Below are 15,071 nucleotides of genomic sequence, written 5' to 3' on the forward strand. Positions count from 1 at the left end.
GGCTAAGCACTTATAAGGTCCCAAAAGGCGAGACTTATTGGCTATGCCAATGCTTGTCTTTAAGGAAAATGGTCTGCATTTTTTTTTTAACTGCTTTATTGACAAAGCAGTCCTAGACATGGTGGTCTGCTGACCCCAGTAGGCCACCATCCCTGGGAGTGCCAGCCATTCCCAATGGGGTCCCAAATTGCAACAGCCTCATTGATATGCATGAGGAATGCAATTTGCGACCCCATTAGGAATCGCAAACAGTGTCTCTCTGACACTGTTGTACATTGATGTCTGCGACTCGCAATTGAATGCAATTTTCGAGTCGCAGACATCAATAGTCTTACATCTGGCCCCTAGTCTCAATGTATACACTTCAAGGGACACTCTTCGCTCTAGAAATCTTTGATTGATTAAAGTCCTGGAAAAAAGAATCAATCCTAGCACTACAGACTAAGTTAGGACTTTAATTGCCCTAAATATATGTTCACAATAAAAACCACACACTACATCGTTAAGTAAACAAGTAAATGCACACAGATAACTTAACAAATGTATGCATCAAACTTACTTGTGATTGTGATAAAGCACCGGCACCTTTACTCTCTTGTGAGAGGAAGAATCGAACTGACATTAGGAGCTCCTGGACGCAGCAGCGAAATTCCTCCTCATTCTGTCCACCAGTAGCAATTGAATACAACTTCCGAGATTGTACTATATACTTAAAAATATATTCTTGAGCCTAAAAACATGAACAAAGGTTTGCTCAGTAATTATAATCACATTTTGAAGGGAAAAAATAAAAAAATATGAGACATGTTAAAATCTGCTTGGTTATTTCAGACATGTACTGCTTTATCTGAACTATTCACGAGCACAGAAGACAAACTTTGCGAATTTCACATCACACTTTTGTTATTATGCATTTTCAGTGAATACAGAGTTGCAATACATTGTAAAAAGTTCCAATGGAGCTGCAGTATATAAAGAAAAGAAATTGAAAATGTGCGGCATACAAATCACTTAATAATGAATTGCCGAAATAAAATTGAAATACTTTAATGGCGGTATCACTGACGAAGTTGTCTGTGATTAAAGGAGCTGTGACAAACGAAAATCATCGAGAGGTAATCTACTAGTATGTACTGTATGCCTTATGTAATGTTAACAAAAAAGAAACTACTGCAGAGCTAAGTTCTGCAAAAATTTGGACTGCATATTTTAAGCCCCTCGTTATTACAAATCTATACTACTATTATAAAGAGAGAACACAAACCTTTTGGCAAGGTAAACTCGGGAACCACAGCGCCAATCCACACACCCAATACATTGTTGTAATCCTCAGGGTGTGCAGATGGACATAGGCTATAGAAAATAAAAATAAAACCTAAATTAAAAAATATAACTTAAAAAAAAAAGTAGTGCCCTGAAAGTAGCGCCGGCCGTGACGCTGACGGCCACGACGTAGCGCTGGCCGCAACGTACGTGATGACGAGGAGGAGCGGCGGTGAAGTGAGGAGCTCGGGGAGGAGCGGCGGCTCAGGTAAGGCTCTGGGACACGGAACGGGAGGGAGCCGGTGCGGGAGGTTGGCCCGGAACAACTGCGGTAAGGCTCAGGGTCTGGGGGCAGCATTTCAGGCTTGCGAGGAGGAGCGGCGGTGAAGTGAGGAGCTCGGGGAGGAGCGGCTGCTCAGGTAAGGCTCTGGGACACGGGACTGGAGGGAGCCGGTGCGGGAGGTTGGCCCGGAACAACTGCGGTAAGGCTCAGGGTCTGGGGGCAGCATTTCAGGCTTGCGTGCACTCCCGCCCCGGCCCCCGCCCGCCACGACATTGTCCGGGACACAGACAATGTCGTGGCGGGCAGGGGCCGGGGCGGGAGTGCACGCAAGCCTGAAATGCTGCCCCCAGCCCCCTTCTGCCCCGGGCAACGCTGGGGCGGGCTGCTAGTGTGTTATATATTGTGTCTTAAGTACCCTAGAAAAAAAACATTCTTTAAGCAATATTTAGCATGTGATTGCAAAGAAAGTATGGGCCCGATGTAGAATTAGGTAGACAGAATAAAGCCAGTTAGGGTGGTAGAGAATTTGTATGAAATGTTTTGTGTACGTCCTTCATAGGGTATAGACTCTTGCATTAAACTTTTGAAAGTTATACATGTTTAATTTTTTATGAAAAATGTACAACTAATCGCCGCCACACCATGATAGTTTTATCACATGGTGGGTGTATTTTTTAAACTGCTCTTCACCGCCAGGATATATTTGGTGGTCACAGACAGCAAAGAAAATGTCACCCTACCACACACTAAATTGAGAAGATGATCGAATAGCTTACTTTAATGGCCTGTACTGCGTTAGGCCCGCAAAGAAGTATGGCAGCGACAGAGCTACAGTAGGCGCTGTCGCCAACATCCTGTAGGTTCGCCCAGCAATAAAACGGCAAGCAGACCAAGAGTTTGGTGGAGAGGGTATTCTGTCCCCACTGCCAAACTCTAAATAAGACCCTCCATGCCAGGCTAGATATTCTGCCCTTCTCAAGAAAGCCCACAGTCTTATACTCACCCAGACCAGCATGCCAAAGTTTCCCTCAATGTTTCGTATACCTTGAAAGTATGAAGGAAAGAGAGCAAAGGACACACTGCTCTACAGAGTCCCTTGGAAAACCAAATCAGGTTCTTTATTGTGCCCTTATCTGTTTGCAAGTGGCAAATAGGACATGCCCTCTTCCTGGGAAACAAATGATGCAGCAGCCAAGAAAGCAGAGCTATAAAATGGAGGCAAATGTCAAGTAGTGACGGGCAGCCTATCAAGTGCAGGGAGAGTTCTTGCCCAATTATTCACTATAGAGAGGAAGAAAATGGTGATTTGATCGCCAACAGTGAGAATATTGAACTTGCTGCCCTTATATGATATGCATGCTTTGGGCTCTTAGCCCTTTTTAGGTCTCGGACTGCGTAGGCTGCGCTTGCGCAGTCTCGCCGGCGAGATCTTATGCTTCTTAGTGTGGGGCTTTAACCCGCCCCTCTTCTCCATTGGCTGGCTTCCAAAACAGAGGCCAGCCATTGGAGAAGAGGGGTGTCTGTCCATTTAAGCCTCGTCTTTTTGGATTCGGGGTGTGTTTTTTAGGTTCTTTCTCTCCTCTTCCCATTGGCTGGAATTTTACATTCCAGCCAATGGGAAGAGGAGAGAAAGAAAAACACGCCCCCCAGTCCGAAAATGACGGGGCGTTTCTCCGAGGCATTTCTGTTTGACCTCGGAGAAACATGGTGGTGGGAGACGACAGCAGCGTAACATGTACGGCCCAAGAGAGGGTGTCATTGCCCGGTACGTGGCTAACTGACAGCAATACCACAAACCGAACCAGAAACGCTCAAAACTGAACAGTACCCGCCAATTAAAGGAGGGCGGCTCGGACTAAACCACTGTCGGACTCCACAGTCAATAAGCACGTCGGAATTGTCTGTAGCGTGCTCGGGTTGGTTAAGCATTAGGGAGAATACAAGGGGGGGGCGTGTAAGTGGCTGACAAGTGGTTTCCCTAGTATCTGTCACCTAGGACTGTAGCACTTCAAAAGGATTGGGCAAATTGTTTGTACTTTGTATGAACAACCAACAAATGGCCTAGATTGTTGAAAACTCGTTTGATATTGGCGGACTGGTTGCTCTTCCCCCTTTAGCTTCTGTCGCTCAAAGCAGGATGCAGTGGATGTGGCTGGAACAAAATAAGAGGCTTTAGAGCTAGACATAGCCCTATACAGCAACAGGGACTTGCCAAAATTATAAGCGACGGCCAGCAGAATAAAAGCCAATGCCGTTTAAAACAAGCACTCTTGGCATGTTGCCTGGCCCTAATGTGGCTGCTGGTTTTACGCATGTGCAGTGCATAGGGTGCTTCTCTTGAACCTTTGAGGGTGGGGGAATATAGCGGGTGAATGACGTCAGGTGGGGGTGGGAGAGTAGGGTAGCACTGGGAGCGGTGGAAGGGCCCCCGCACAGTGTGTATGCTCGGCCCATACCTCCGGCGTTCAGCGAACAAAGCGAGAAGAAGGAAGCTTAATAAGAGGGGGGAAGCGAAACCTCCGATACAGCAATACCTGCTCTCGGATATGGCAGCTTCAGGAGCGCTGCTGCTGTTTCTCTGTTGGGCGGACAGTGCGGGAGGTAAGAGGTGCACTGCTTGTCTGAGAACGGGGCTGAGAACATAGAACCAACCCCTGGCTTCCTCTTGGAGGTAGTGGCGATATTGACAGTGGTGGTACGGCTGCTTGGGGAGGCTGGAGGGCGTTGCTTAGAAGGTGCTGCTGCAGGTGCTCCGGGATTTATTTGGATCACTGGCGGTGGTGAATGAGCATAGTTGTGTTGCTGGTGGCAGTTGTTTTGATGACTCGGGCTGGCAGTGAGGGTGTTATAACTGGTTGCAGTGTCCGTGTAGATGGTGGCACTCTTACTTGTGGTGATTAGGAAGTGGTACTGCAGCAGCTGGCATTGGTGATGGTGTTTCTTGGTATTGTCATAGTTGCTTTTGTGACAGTGCTGTGTTGCCAGTGGAGCTTGCTCTAGTGCATGTGGTGCTGTGTCTTGGAGACAGCGACAATCCTGGTGGTATGGATGTTGTGGCTGCAAGTAATGATAGGGGGCAGTTGGTTTCATTCCTGCTATTTAATGTGGCTTGTGTGAGGTGAAACGAATGGTAGCATTACTGTTGCTTTTGATGGAGCTGGTACACACGAATAACTCTTTACCTGATTCCTGAGGTGGCCTTTAGGTTACCATGGCAAAGAATGTTTCTCTTTGGTGAAAGGGAGCAATGAGGGCCTGAAGCAGGTGTCAACACATCTCTCCTTAGCCATTCCTGGGAATGGGAGAACTAGACCTCTTTGAGAGGGCTGTCGGCGCTAGTTAGTAATTTTATTTTATCAATAACAATAGTTGTGGTTTAGTAAAGAACCATGTATCTTGTAGGTCGTGATGGGTTGTACAGAGCCAGCAAAATGGTTTGGAATGTGTTCTTTGGTAACCTATCCATACATTTTCCACTGTCATGGGTAGGAAGCCCTGCATTGGTGTGTTTTGTGAGAAGTGTTTTTATATAGCACAAACTAATATTTCAATATTTTATTGGCACTTCCGTCATGATCTGATGGTTAAAGAAAGTCACGAATTATCCCCTCAAGATGATGAACGAATTGTGAGCAAGAATACAGAAGTGTGCTGCTAACATCCACACCTGTGCACCTTCTTAACAACCCTCCTATCGCCCCACCTGCACTGAGAGTGTGTGTGTGTGCGGCTCTGTGTGTGTGTGGCTCTGTGTGTGTGTGTGGCTCTGTGTGTGTGTGGCTCTGTGTGTGTGTGTGTGTGTGTGGCTCTGTGTGTGGCTCAGTGTGTGTGTGGCTGTGTGTGTGTGTGGCTCTGTGTTTGTGGGTGGGTGTGTGTGGATCTGTGTGTGTGTGTGTGTGGCTCTGTGTGTGTGTGTGTGGGTGTGTGTGGCTCTGTGTGTGTGTGTGGGTGCAAATGCAGTAGGTCTCGCTTTTGCCGGAGATTAAGCTATTGGCATTGTAAATGGCAATGCCATTTATTCATATGTTTTAAAAACAAAAATAATGTCATGAGAATAGCTCTAACTTTAACAAAGACGAGACCATTGCATTGTAAATGCTTGTTACATCTGGAAATGAGAGTGACATGAGAAAGGTGGGTGGCAAAAACTCAAACTGTCAGCAGATCCCTCCTCTTGTGAATCTCCCCAGGCACCAGAGTATTTAAAACTCTGGACATGATGACACCCCTGTGCACTTACATCAGTTTAGTCATTATTTCAGAGTAAAGTAATTTAATTGAGTGATGAATACTTCTAACTACAGAGTTCTTATTTTGTAAACCAATACCAAAGCAATGCTCCTTCTAAGATCGTTGGCCTACACGGTGGATGGTTACATCAAGATGTCTTGCCTGCAGACTTGTGAACTGATGCAGTAATGTCTGGCAGAATTATTGACAGATGTCGTCATGGCTGCCAGGCAAATGTCCAAAACTGGAATGCCTTTTGCCCGAGTAGTAGTCAAGACTTCCTTCCTAGTGGAAGGAGCTCCAATACTCTCATGAGATTTCTTTTTGGCCAAGAATAGCACATCTGATGCAAAAGAACGAGTCATTGAGATAGAGCCCTTTTTCATGACCCCCTTCCTTTGAGCGTGTTGTTGGTCTAACCAGTAGGAATCCTGGCCCCCTTACATGGATTTGGGATAGAAACGAACAGATCTACCTTATTAATCCGGCACAACTGAAGGTGATCCATGACGGACATACCCGATATTTTGCGTCTGAGATAAAGGCAAAAGAGTTTATGGATGCTGCCCTGTCTACAGAAAAGCTAGAAAGTACTGGCTTGTACCCCTATGCAAGAACATGGTTTTTGATAAATGCTCTGTTGCATTGAGAGTTTTCAAGACAGATACATCACCACATATAGTTTTTGCACTTTCAAAATTCCTTTTAGCAATGTGGTCCAAAATATCCTCCCTTATTACAGTGGAAACCAGGGGTGATTTTATACATTGACTGTGTACATTTCATGACAAATTCATTTTTATCTAATCAATTTTATGCTTTTTATGTATACTGTTTTTACTGTAATCTTTTATCACTGAAAAAATTTCGAAATAAAGATTTAATGAATGAATGAATGTAGGCACTTAAAGAGGACTATCTTTATTGTTGGACTTGAAGGATTTATGTTTCTAGTTTAGTTTGGGTGTTGGGCGATGAGGGGTGTTAAATAACCATATGAGCTATAGTTTGCTGCTTCCTTTTTTTTGTGCGTTTGTTTTGATTGGTCAGAATGGCTGAGAATGTCTAAAACAAAATTTGAGATTTGTTTAGAAATGACCAAGGTCGCTATTGCTGTGTTCATCACATGCACAGACCTAGGTCTGAGCGCTTTTTGAGGGTGGTGGGAGCAGGGGTGGAAGGGGAAGGTGAAGAGGGGTGGAGGGTGTTGAAGGGAGGGTAGGGGTGGGTAAAATCTACAAAAAGAAAAAATACCTGGTGCTATTTTGTGTTTTACGGTTTAGGTCTATCTATACTGAAACAGTTGAGTGGGTGGATTCAAAAGGGAGGTCATTACCCAAAGGGGATAAATGGGGAAACTTAAGATAAGTTCAGTTAATATCGGGGGTTTAAATGATTGGAAGAAAAGGCAAAGACTGGGGCAATTTGTTAGCACAAATTATATAGATGCATTATGTTTACAGGAAACCCATTTGCCATGGGAGAAGAAACATCTGCCCAGTATAAGAGGCTTCGATCTGCTGGCCTGTTCCTCACAGACTTCGACAGTTAGAGGGGTGGCAGTACTAGCTAAATCCATGCTTGGTGGAGGAAAGCGGCATGGTGCAGATACTTTGGGGAGGTGGGCACTGGTTGAGCTTGATGTTGGGTGTACTATATGTGGGATTTATGGCTCTAACCAGGATGATCCTGAGGTATTTGACTACTTGGAAGTGGAGCTAGCAAACTGGCCCAGACCTATTATAGTGTGCGGAGACTTAAATATCTCCGCCGACTTTACAAATAAAGCTCTGTGTGCAGGGCGAAAGCCAAGGGTATTCCGAGCACTGAGCTCTTTAATTAGGTCACACGGGCTAGTAGATGTTTGGGGGATCAAAGAACCTAATGACCCTGGGTACCTATTTTTCATGTCCATTTCAGAAATATACAAAGTTGGACTACTTTTTGATATCTGCAACGTAACTGAAGAGGGTCAGCATTAATAAGCTTCCGAAAATGATGTCTGATCATAGTCCATTAATATTGCAATATGAGCTAGAAGTATTTAATAAAAAACATTCAAAATGGACTTTTGAGAGGAAGCTATTAGCGGACACCAGATTCGTAGAGCACTTAAGGAAATGGGCCCAAGAATATTATAATATGAATCGATTCAGTGCATCCAGGAATAATGTTTGGGATGCATTTAAAGCGTATCTGAGAAGTGAAACAATCAGCTTCTCTACCAGGCTTAGAAAAGAGGCATGGCTAGAAAATGAGAGACTAATGGGCCAATTAGCAGCAGCAGAAGAGCAACATATGAGGGATATCGGGCAAGGGAAAGAGGTGGAGGAGAGTCAGCAGAGGATCCTCACAATCAAAGCAGAGTTACATAAATGGATAGCTCAGAAAGCCGCCGGTGACTACCAGACCCATAGGGGCAAGCTTTATGAGACCTGAGAGCAAGCGGGCAAATTATTGGCACTGCGGATTAGGCAAGGAATTAGCAAGAACATAATCTCAAACATTTGTGTAAGTTATCAGGACTATTCGAAGCAAAGTGGCATTCTGAAGGTTTTTTAAAAACTTCTATCAAAAACTGTACAAAGAGGAGATTGGTTCAGATGCTGTTAGCCCTGAGTTTGAGGATATAGGCTCCCAGTTGGGTAACTCGGATAAAGAAGTGCTGGATAAAACTTGGTAATAGGCATGGTGCTGGAAGCGATACAGGAGCTAGCAGGGGGAAAGGTGCAGGACACAATACAGCATCTCGTTAGAAGTTTATAAGAGTATCCAGAATGGGATTTCCCCAATACTACTGGGTCTATTTAGTGGAATAATGTGTACTGGTCAAATTCCAGACTCATGGAAAGAAACAAATATTATTGAGTTCCACAAAAAAGGGAAACCTATAGAGAACTCTGGCTCATATTAGCCAATATCCCTCATTAACACGGACACTAAGATCTACGCTAAGGTTTTGGCTAAAAGGCTTGGAAGGGTCATTGGCGGTCTGGTTTCCCCGTGGCAGCATGGGTTTATCCCAGGCCGTGGAACAACTGATCATATTAAGCGAGCCATCACTCTTTTTGATGTGCAGGCTGCCACGGGGGGAGGGATGGCCATGATCCTTCTAGACGCGGAAAAAGCCTTTGACCACGTCACATGGACGTATTTATGGGGGATATTGGAGCGAAGGGGCTTTGGCCCTAAAATTAGGAGATCTATTAAGGCCATGTATTGTGATCCCAAGGCCAGAATCCAGTTAATGGGAGAAGGCTCAGAAAAAATATATATCTCTAGGGAGTTGTGTCAGGGGTGTCCCTGTTCACCTATTCTCTTCGCCCTGTATATAGATTTGTTGGTACGAAGGATCTTAGGCTGTCACGACATTAGGCCAGTAATTGTTAACGATTTGAGACCAAACTGCTGGCCTATGCCGTCGATCTGGCCATAATTACTCCAGAACCAGAAAGGGCTATGGTAGCTCTTACAGGGATACCCGGGGAATTTGGACGATGCTCGGGATACCTTTTGAACGAAAGTAAAAGACTGATAATCTGCACTAAGAATATCAGAAGATATGATACAAGATACTCTGACTCAGTGGTGTATTTGGGGGTCTGGGTTAGCTCAGTGACAGATTCAATCGTAAAAGATAATTTTAATCCGCTTTTAAAATCAATCACAGCTGACCTAAAAAGAATAGATGCTCTACATCTGTCTTTGATAGGTAGGACCAATGTATTGAAAATGACCATACTCCCCAAGATGTTTTATCTTTTCCGCTCCATCCCAATCCCATTTCTGATAGAGGAGGGTCTGATAAAATCATTAGAGGCAGTGTTCATGAATTTTATCTGACAATATGGTAAAATTAGACCCTCGATAAAATACCTGTCTCTTCCACAGGAAAAATGGGGCTAGCAATTCCGAATATCAGATTTTACCAGTGGGCCTGTCTGTTATCTCAGATAGCGATATTATTTGACTGTGCCACAAATATGTTTCACTTCCAATTTGGCTTTTAGAATCCCTCATCCATTTTTGAATTGCTGTTGGGCAGAGAAGCCCTGGGGCTTCTGCTCCGGAAAACTGATTGGCGCTTTTATAGGAAAAAGCGGTACAAGGTGTTAGATGGTGTATGGGAGGTGTGGAAGAAAATGCAAAGGTCACTGGCAATACTGAAAATGAATTATTATATACCACTTTGGAACTCTAGCTTTTCCACAATTCAGCAATGACAAAATGGGGAGGCTCTGGTAGCAGCAAGGAATTAAAAGAGTTGGTGACATCTTAGTTGAGGGCAGCCTGATTAGGTTTGATAACATCCAACAGAAATTTGGAATTCCGGCTAATCAAGGGTTTACATTTCTGCATATTCATAAAACTCTAACGTGGATTAGACTACGGATTTCCTCAGGGGGTAAAATTACCATGATGGACTACCTTTTAAGTGGGGGCACTAAGATCAAAATGGTATATAGGTTTTTATTGACAGGGGTACAAGACGACCTGGAAAAGTTTGAAGCTGCCTGGGAAATGAAACTTGGAGATCCGGAAGTTGATGTAGATAAAGCACTGCAACTAGCTGGGAAATGATTTCGTTCCACGAATTTGAGAGCCCAGAACTATAAGACACTTTTTAACTTATATTTTACACCTGCCAAATTATTTGACTGGGGCAAAAGGGAGGATGACAGATGCCCTAGGTGTCTGGAGGGGCCTGCTAACCTATAACATATGTTCCATCAATGTGAGAAACTTAGCACAATCCGAGAGGAAATTGAGAAGTTCTGGGAGGGCTGCTAGGTCGTAAAATCAACCTATCCCCTACCCTAATGATAATAGGAACTGATAGTAATTAAGGGCTGAGCAAGGAAGAGGAGGCTTTTGTTTTTATATCAGTGGTCGGTCTTCCAGATTCTCCTCTCAGCGGGTTGGAAGGACACTGTAGTTCCATCCCTACAGGTGTGGCTGGCTAGACTTCTGGGGATACATAATATTGAATCCTCCCTTTATGAGCATAGGGGCAGAAAAACAAGGTAACCTGGGCTGAATATCTGGGCCCCTATTTAGAGGTGGAGGGACTCTCGTCTATGAACTTGGCCCGACTAGCTTCATGAATTTTGGAAAGGGGTACCCGCTACATATTAAGTTTTAAATGTGTTACCCCTGCAAAGAGAGATGCATCTATTTATTACCTTTGTTTGTTTTAACTGTTTTTAGACATCCCTACTCTAGTCTATATAATGCTAAACTGTATTCGTTTTAAATTTATGTAAATCTGAGTTTTCTAAACAATAATGTAATATAAAGTATATTTATTGTTTGATTGTACCAGGTATTTTTTTTGCAATAAAAATAAAAAATAAAAAATAAAGGATTCATCACTTTAACATATACACCAGGCACCACGCTGTATCCAGAAAAATGTCTCGATAGCACCGATCCCGTGAGCCATGGACTCCATGATGACGGCACAATGCCCCCAAAGGGACAGAGAGAAGCCACATCCAAGATCCAACCCTGCGTACTGATGTCAGTTTCTTGACTTTTTTTCCGGTTCGTATCCTCAACTCTGTGACATGAAGCCCGAACAGCTGTTCGTACCACTATGCTGAATACAAACTTAGGACCTTTTTAGGTGTTAAAAAAGGAGACTTCATAGAATTGGAAGATGGGGTGTGGGGGGTAAGGAACTGCAATTAGATAGAGCATCCACCAGAAACAATGTTAACAAAAGTAAGTACTTGTACTTCTGCCGTATACTTATAGACGCAAATTCCTTACCTTCGAATTAATACCAAAGCAAAACCTCTCCAGGAGGTGCATCTGTGAAGTGGTCTCAGACCAAGAGTTCTTTCAAGACCGGACAAGCAAAATACACTTACTACTGGGCCTGGCTGTAAAGGCAGTTGTGCAACATGAATCTCTGCACTGACACTCATGTTGCAGCTTGGCAGACATCAAAAACAGGTACTCCTTGTGCCGATACATTAAAAGCAGCCTTAGCTCTGATGCATTTGACTCTCAGGCATTCTGGAAGCTGCTTTTTGGCCAGTGCATTGCAGATCTTAATGTACTGGACTATCCACTTCGACAGGGTCCTCTTCTGCACAGCCCTCCCTTTCTTTGCACTGGAGAACCCCACAAAAAGGTGATTGTCTACTCATAGGTGCAAATTACAATCAAAGTAAAAGCTTAATGCCCTTTAAGGATCCAGCTGATGCTGCCTATCTTACTCCACTGAAGGGTGCAGAGGAGTAAAGAATGCTGACAGAGTGATGGATTGTCTAACGTGAAAGGAAGTCACAACTTTTGATAAGAATATCACTCGAGTCTCAGGATCAACTTGTCTGGGAAGAAAGGTGTTGTAGGTCATTAGCATTAAAAATGCTTGAAGTTCACTCACTCAACAAATTGACTTAATCGCAATGAGGAAGAGGGGGGACCATGATAGCGAGTGGCTGTGCATCAGCTCAAAGGATGAAAACATGAGAAATGCCAAGATTAGCACCACAAATGTTTGGGGAGGAAACCTTAATAAATGTCATCATAACAGGTGATTTAAACAAGGATGGTTGGTCTAGCAAACAGAGAAAGGATGCAAGGACTGACAAATAACCTTCAAATATAGCCCACTACAAGACCCGGCTTGACTATAGCTAAAGCAAACAAAAAGACGGCTGATAGCTTTGCTTGTAAAAGTCACTCTATACCACAAATCTGTCTCAGTGCCAAGCATAAACTGATTTTGTGGCAGGGTGCCTCGCACCAAGGATGACTAACACCACTTCAGTTAGTAGATCAAATGCAGTCAGTTTCCACTCCTCAATGTAAGCATATGAAGGTGCTGAAACAGGTGGTTCTTGCAAAATGTATTCCGGTTCCTTGATAGTCAACCCCAATGAAGTCATAACTTTTGCGTTGTCCAGAGGTGGTCCACACCTGATTGTGGTGAGCCTGCCTACAACAAACTGTCAACGTACTCTTGAGCTGGATGTTATGTTAAAAACACTAGATCACCAAGTCCTGATCTGTGACATCTGACTATGGGGTGCTTCAATTGTGGGATCTGGAAAATCTAAGACCAAGCTGCCAGAATAAGATCAGATAGGGATTTGTTGAATCATATCAAGAGATCAGAGGGAGCAGGGCCAGGATGTAAAATGTCTGTCAGGAGGTTATGCTTAGCACCTCAGTGGTAGTTGCAATTCCACAGCCTTCCATATCACTACCACAAAAAGAAGCACTTTCTTCTGCAGGGGGAGTCCAAGGGTGAAACAAAGCAGATATAAAGAAGTATCACATCTACTGTAATTTTGCAAGTCAAGATGAAGGCAAGAATCTGAATCCTAAGGTGGGAGCAAATGTTTTGTATTCTCATTATCTGTTAGAAACAATATCTAGATGCAGATTCCTTACCTTAGAATTTCCCAGGCGTCATGATGGATCCAGAAACATTTGCATAAGTTGTACCCCTCGCATGTGCCGTCAGATGGCTCCATTCGGTTCCGTGTGACGTCGTCCGTGTCGGTTATGACGTCACGGTCACCTATATAGCTGCCACGCAGGCGCATGGATGTCAGTAAGCTTTGACTGCCTCTAAGCCAAAGCACAGCAGATCTTTATGCAGAGAACAATCCCGCGAGAAATGCTCCTACATAGCCCACCAAGAGTAAGTTGTCCAACCGTAACATTTTTGTTGGGTCAAGGTAGAAAGACAACGCTTTTTTTTAGGTCCAGATGATGGAGATGCTCCTCTTCTTTAGAGGGATGTGGGGGGCAAAAAATATGGGCAGTGTGATAGATTGACACAGATGAAACGGGGTTACCACCTTTGGAAGAAATGAAGCACAAGTGCGAAGCACCACTTTGTATGCAAAAGTCATCATGTAGGGCGGCCTGCAACTCACTCACCCTCTGGGCAGATGCTATCGCCACCAGAAAGGCTGTCTTGATGGTAAGCAGCTGGAGGGGACAAATGTTTAAAGGCTTAAGAAAGCAGTGTGGGTGGAAACAAGTGACCCAGCCCTTTCAAGAACCTATTTACAATTGGCGACTTAGAGAGGGTTGGTCTGGTAGGCGGCAAAAAAATGGATAGAGCAGAAAGTACCCAAAGCAGAGGACTGATGGGCAAGGTTAAAAATTATTTAAAGACAAACAGTAGAAAAAGAAGCAGAAAGAGGGTTGATAGACCTTTCTGTACTATATGATACAAACATTTGCCAACGTAGGCTATATACCATCTTAGTGAAGGGATGTCTGGATGACAAAATAACGTTGAATACTTCGGGAGGAAGGTCAAATGCCATCAACTGCCGCCGCTCAATCTCCACGCATGGAGACGGAGAGTTGACAGGGTCGGGGGGAGGACCCTCCCCTGTTGCTGCAACAGAAGATCCTCCCGAAGGGGCAGCCTGATCAGAGGATTGATGCTCATTTTCAAAAGCTCTGGATACCAGACTCTCCTTGCCCAGTCCAAAGCCACAAGGATGACTTGGGCCTGTTCGTTATTGATCTTCTTCAGAACTCTGGGCTGAAGTGGTATGGGCAGAAAGGCGTACAACATGCCTGAGCTCCACTCAACGAAAAGCGTTGCCTTGAGAAAACCAACTTGGAAACTCCAGCACACAATGCGCAACTGCTGACATTACGTGTTCTCTTCGGAGGCGAACAGCTCTAACCAAGGTTCTCCTCACTGCTGAAAGAGACCCTGCGTCACCGTCGAGTGGAGACGCCATTCGTAATCCGCTAGGCATTGACAGCTGAGTTTGTCCACCCTGGCATTCAGAGAACCTGCCAGGCCTTGAACAGCCATGGTTTTGCTCTGCTGTTCCAGCCATGTCCAGAGATGCAAGACCTTTTGACAAAGGGTCCACAACACCTCCCCACCCTGCTTGTTGTAGTACCACATGGTGGTGGTGGTGTCTGTGAACACCAGCACTAACTTTCCCTTGACAGAGGGAATAAATGCTTTCAATGCCAACCGAATTGGGCAAAGCTCCAACAAATGGATGTGGCACCTCAACTACGCCGGAGACTAGTGTCCCCTGATCTCCACCTCTCCCAGATGGCCGCTCCATCCCAAGAGTGACGCATCGGTCACCACTGTGTGATCTGGTTGGGGAAGGGAGAGGGGTCTGCTCTCGACCCATTCGCGGTTCATCAACCACCACTGCAGATCTCTTGCAGTTAAGTCTGAGATCTGGACTACGTCAATGAGATTTCTCAGAGGCTGTGTCAACTGGAACTTCAGGTCCTACTTCAGAGCCTTTAATACACGACCTGGCATGCTTTACCAACAGGTCTC

The 15,071-nt window shown here is 44.6% G+C and overlaps 1 protein-coding gene across 1 annotated transcript in view; it reads right to left on the minus strand.

Annotated features, from left to right (window-relative positions):
- Nucleotides 1-15,071, minus strand: part of DOCK4 (dedicator of cytokinesis 4) — a 1,616,764-nt gene that overhangs the window by 847,377 nt on the left and 754,316 nt on the right. The window contains exon 22 of the mRNA XM_086919301.1: nt 560-730. Coding sequence (XP_086775427.1) covers nt 560-730 — 171 coding nt within the window. The remainder of the gene's footprint in view (nt 1-559; nt 731-15,071) is intronic.

Source organism: Lissotriton vulgaris, chromosome 1_1 (assembly GCF_964263255.1).
Source record: "Lissotriton vulgaris chromosome 1_1, aLisVul1.2, whole genome shotgun sequence".
Taxonomy (NCBI): domain Eukaryota; kingdom Metazoa; phylum Chordata; class Amphibia; order Caudata; family Salamandridae; genus Lissotriton; species Lissotriton vulgaris.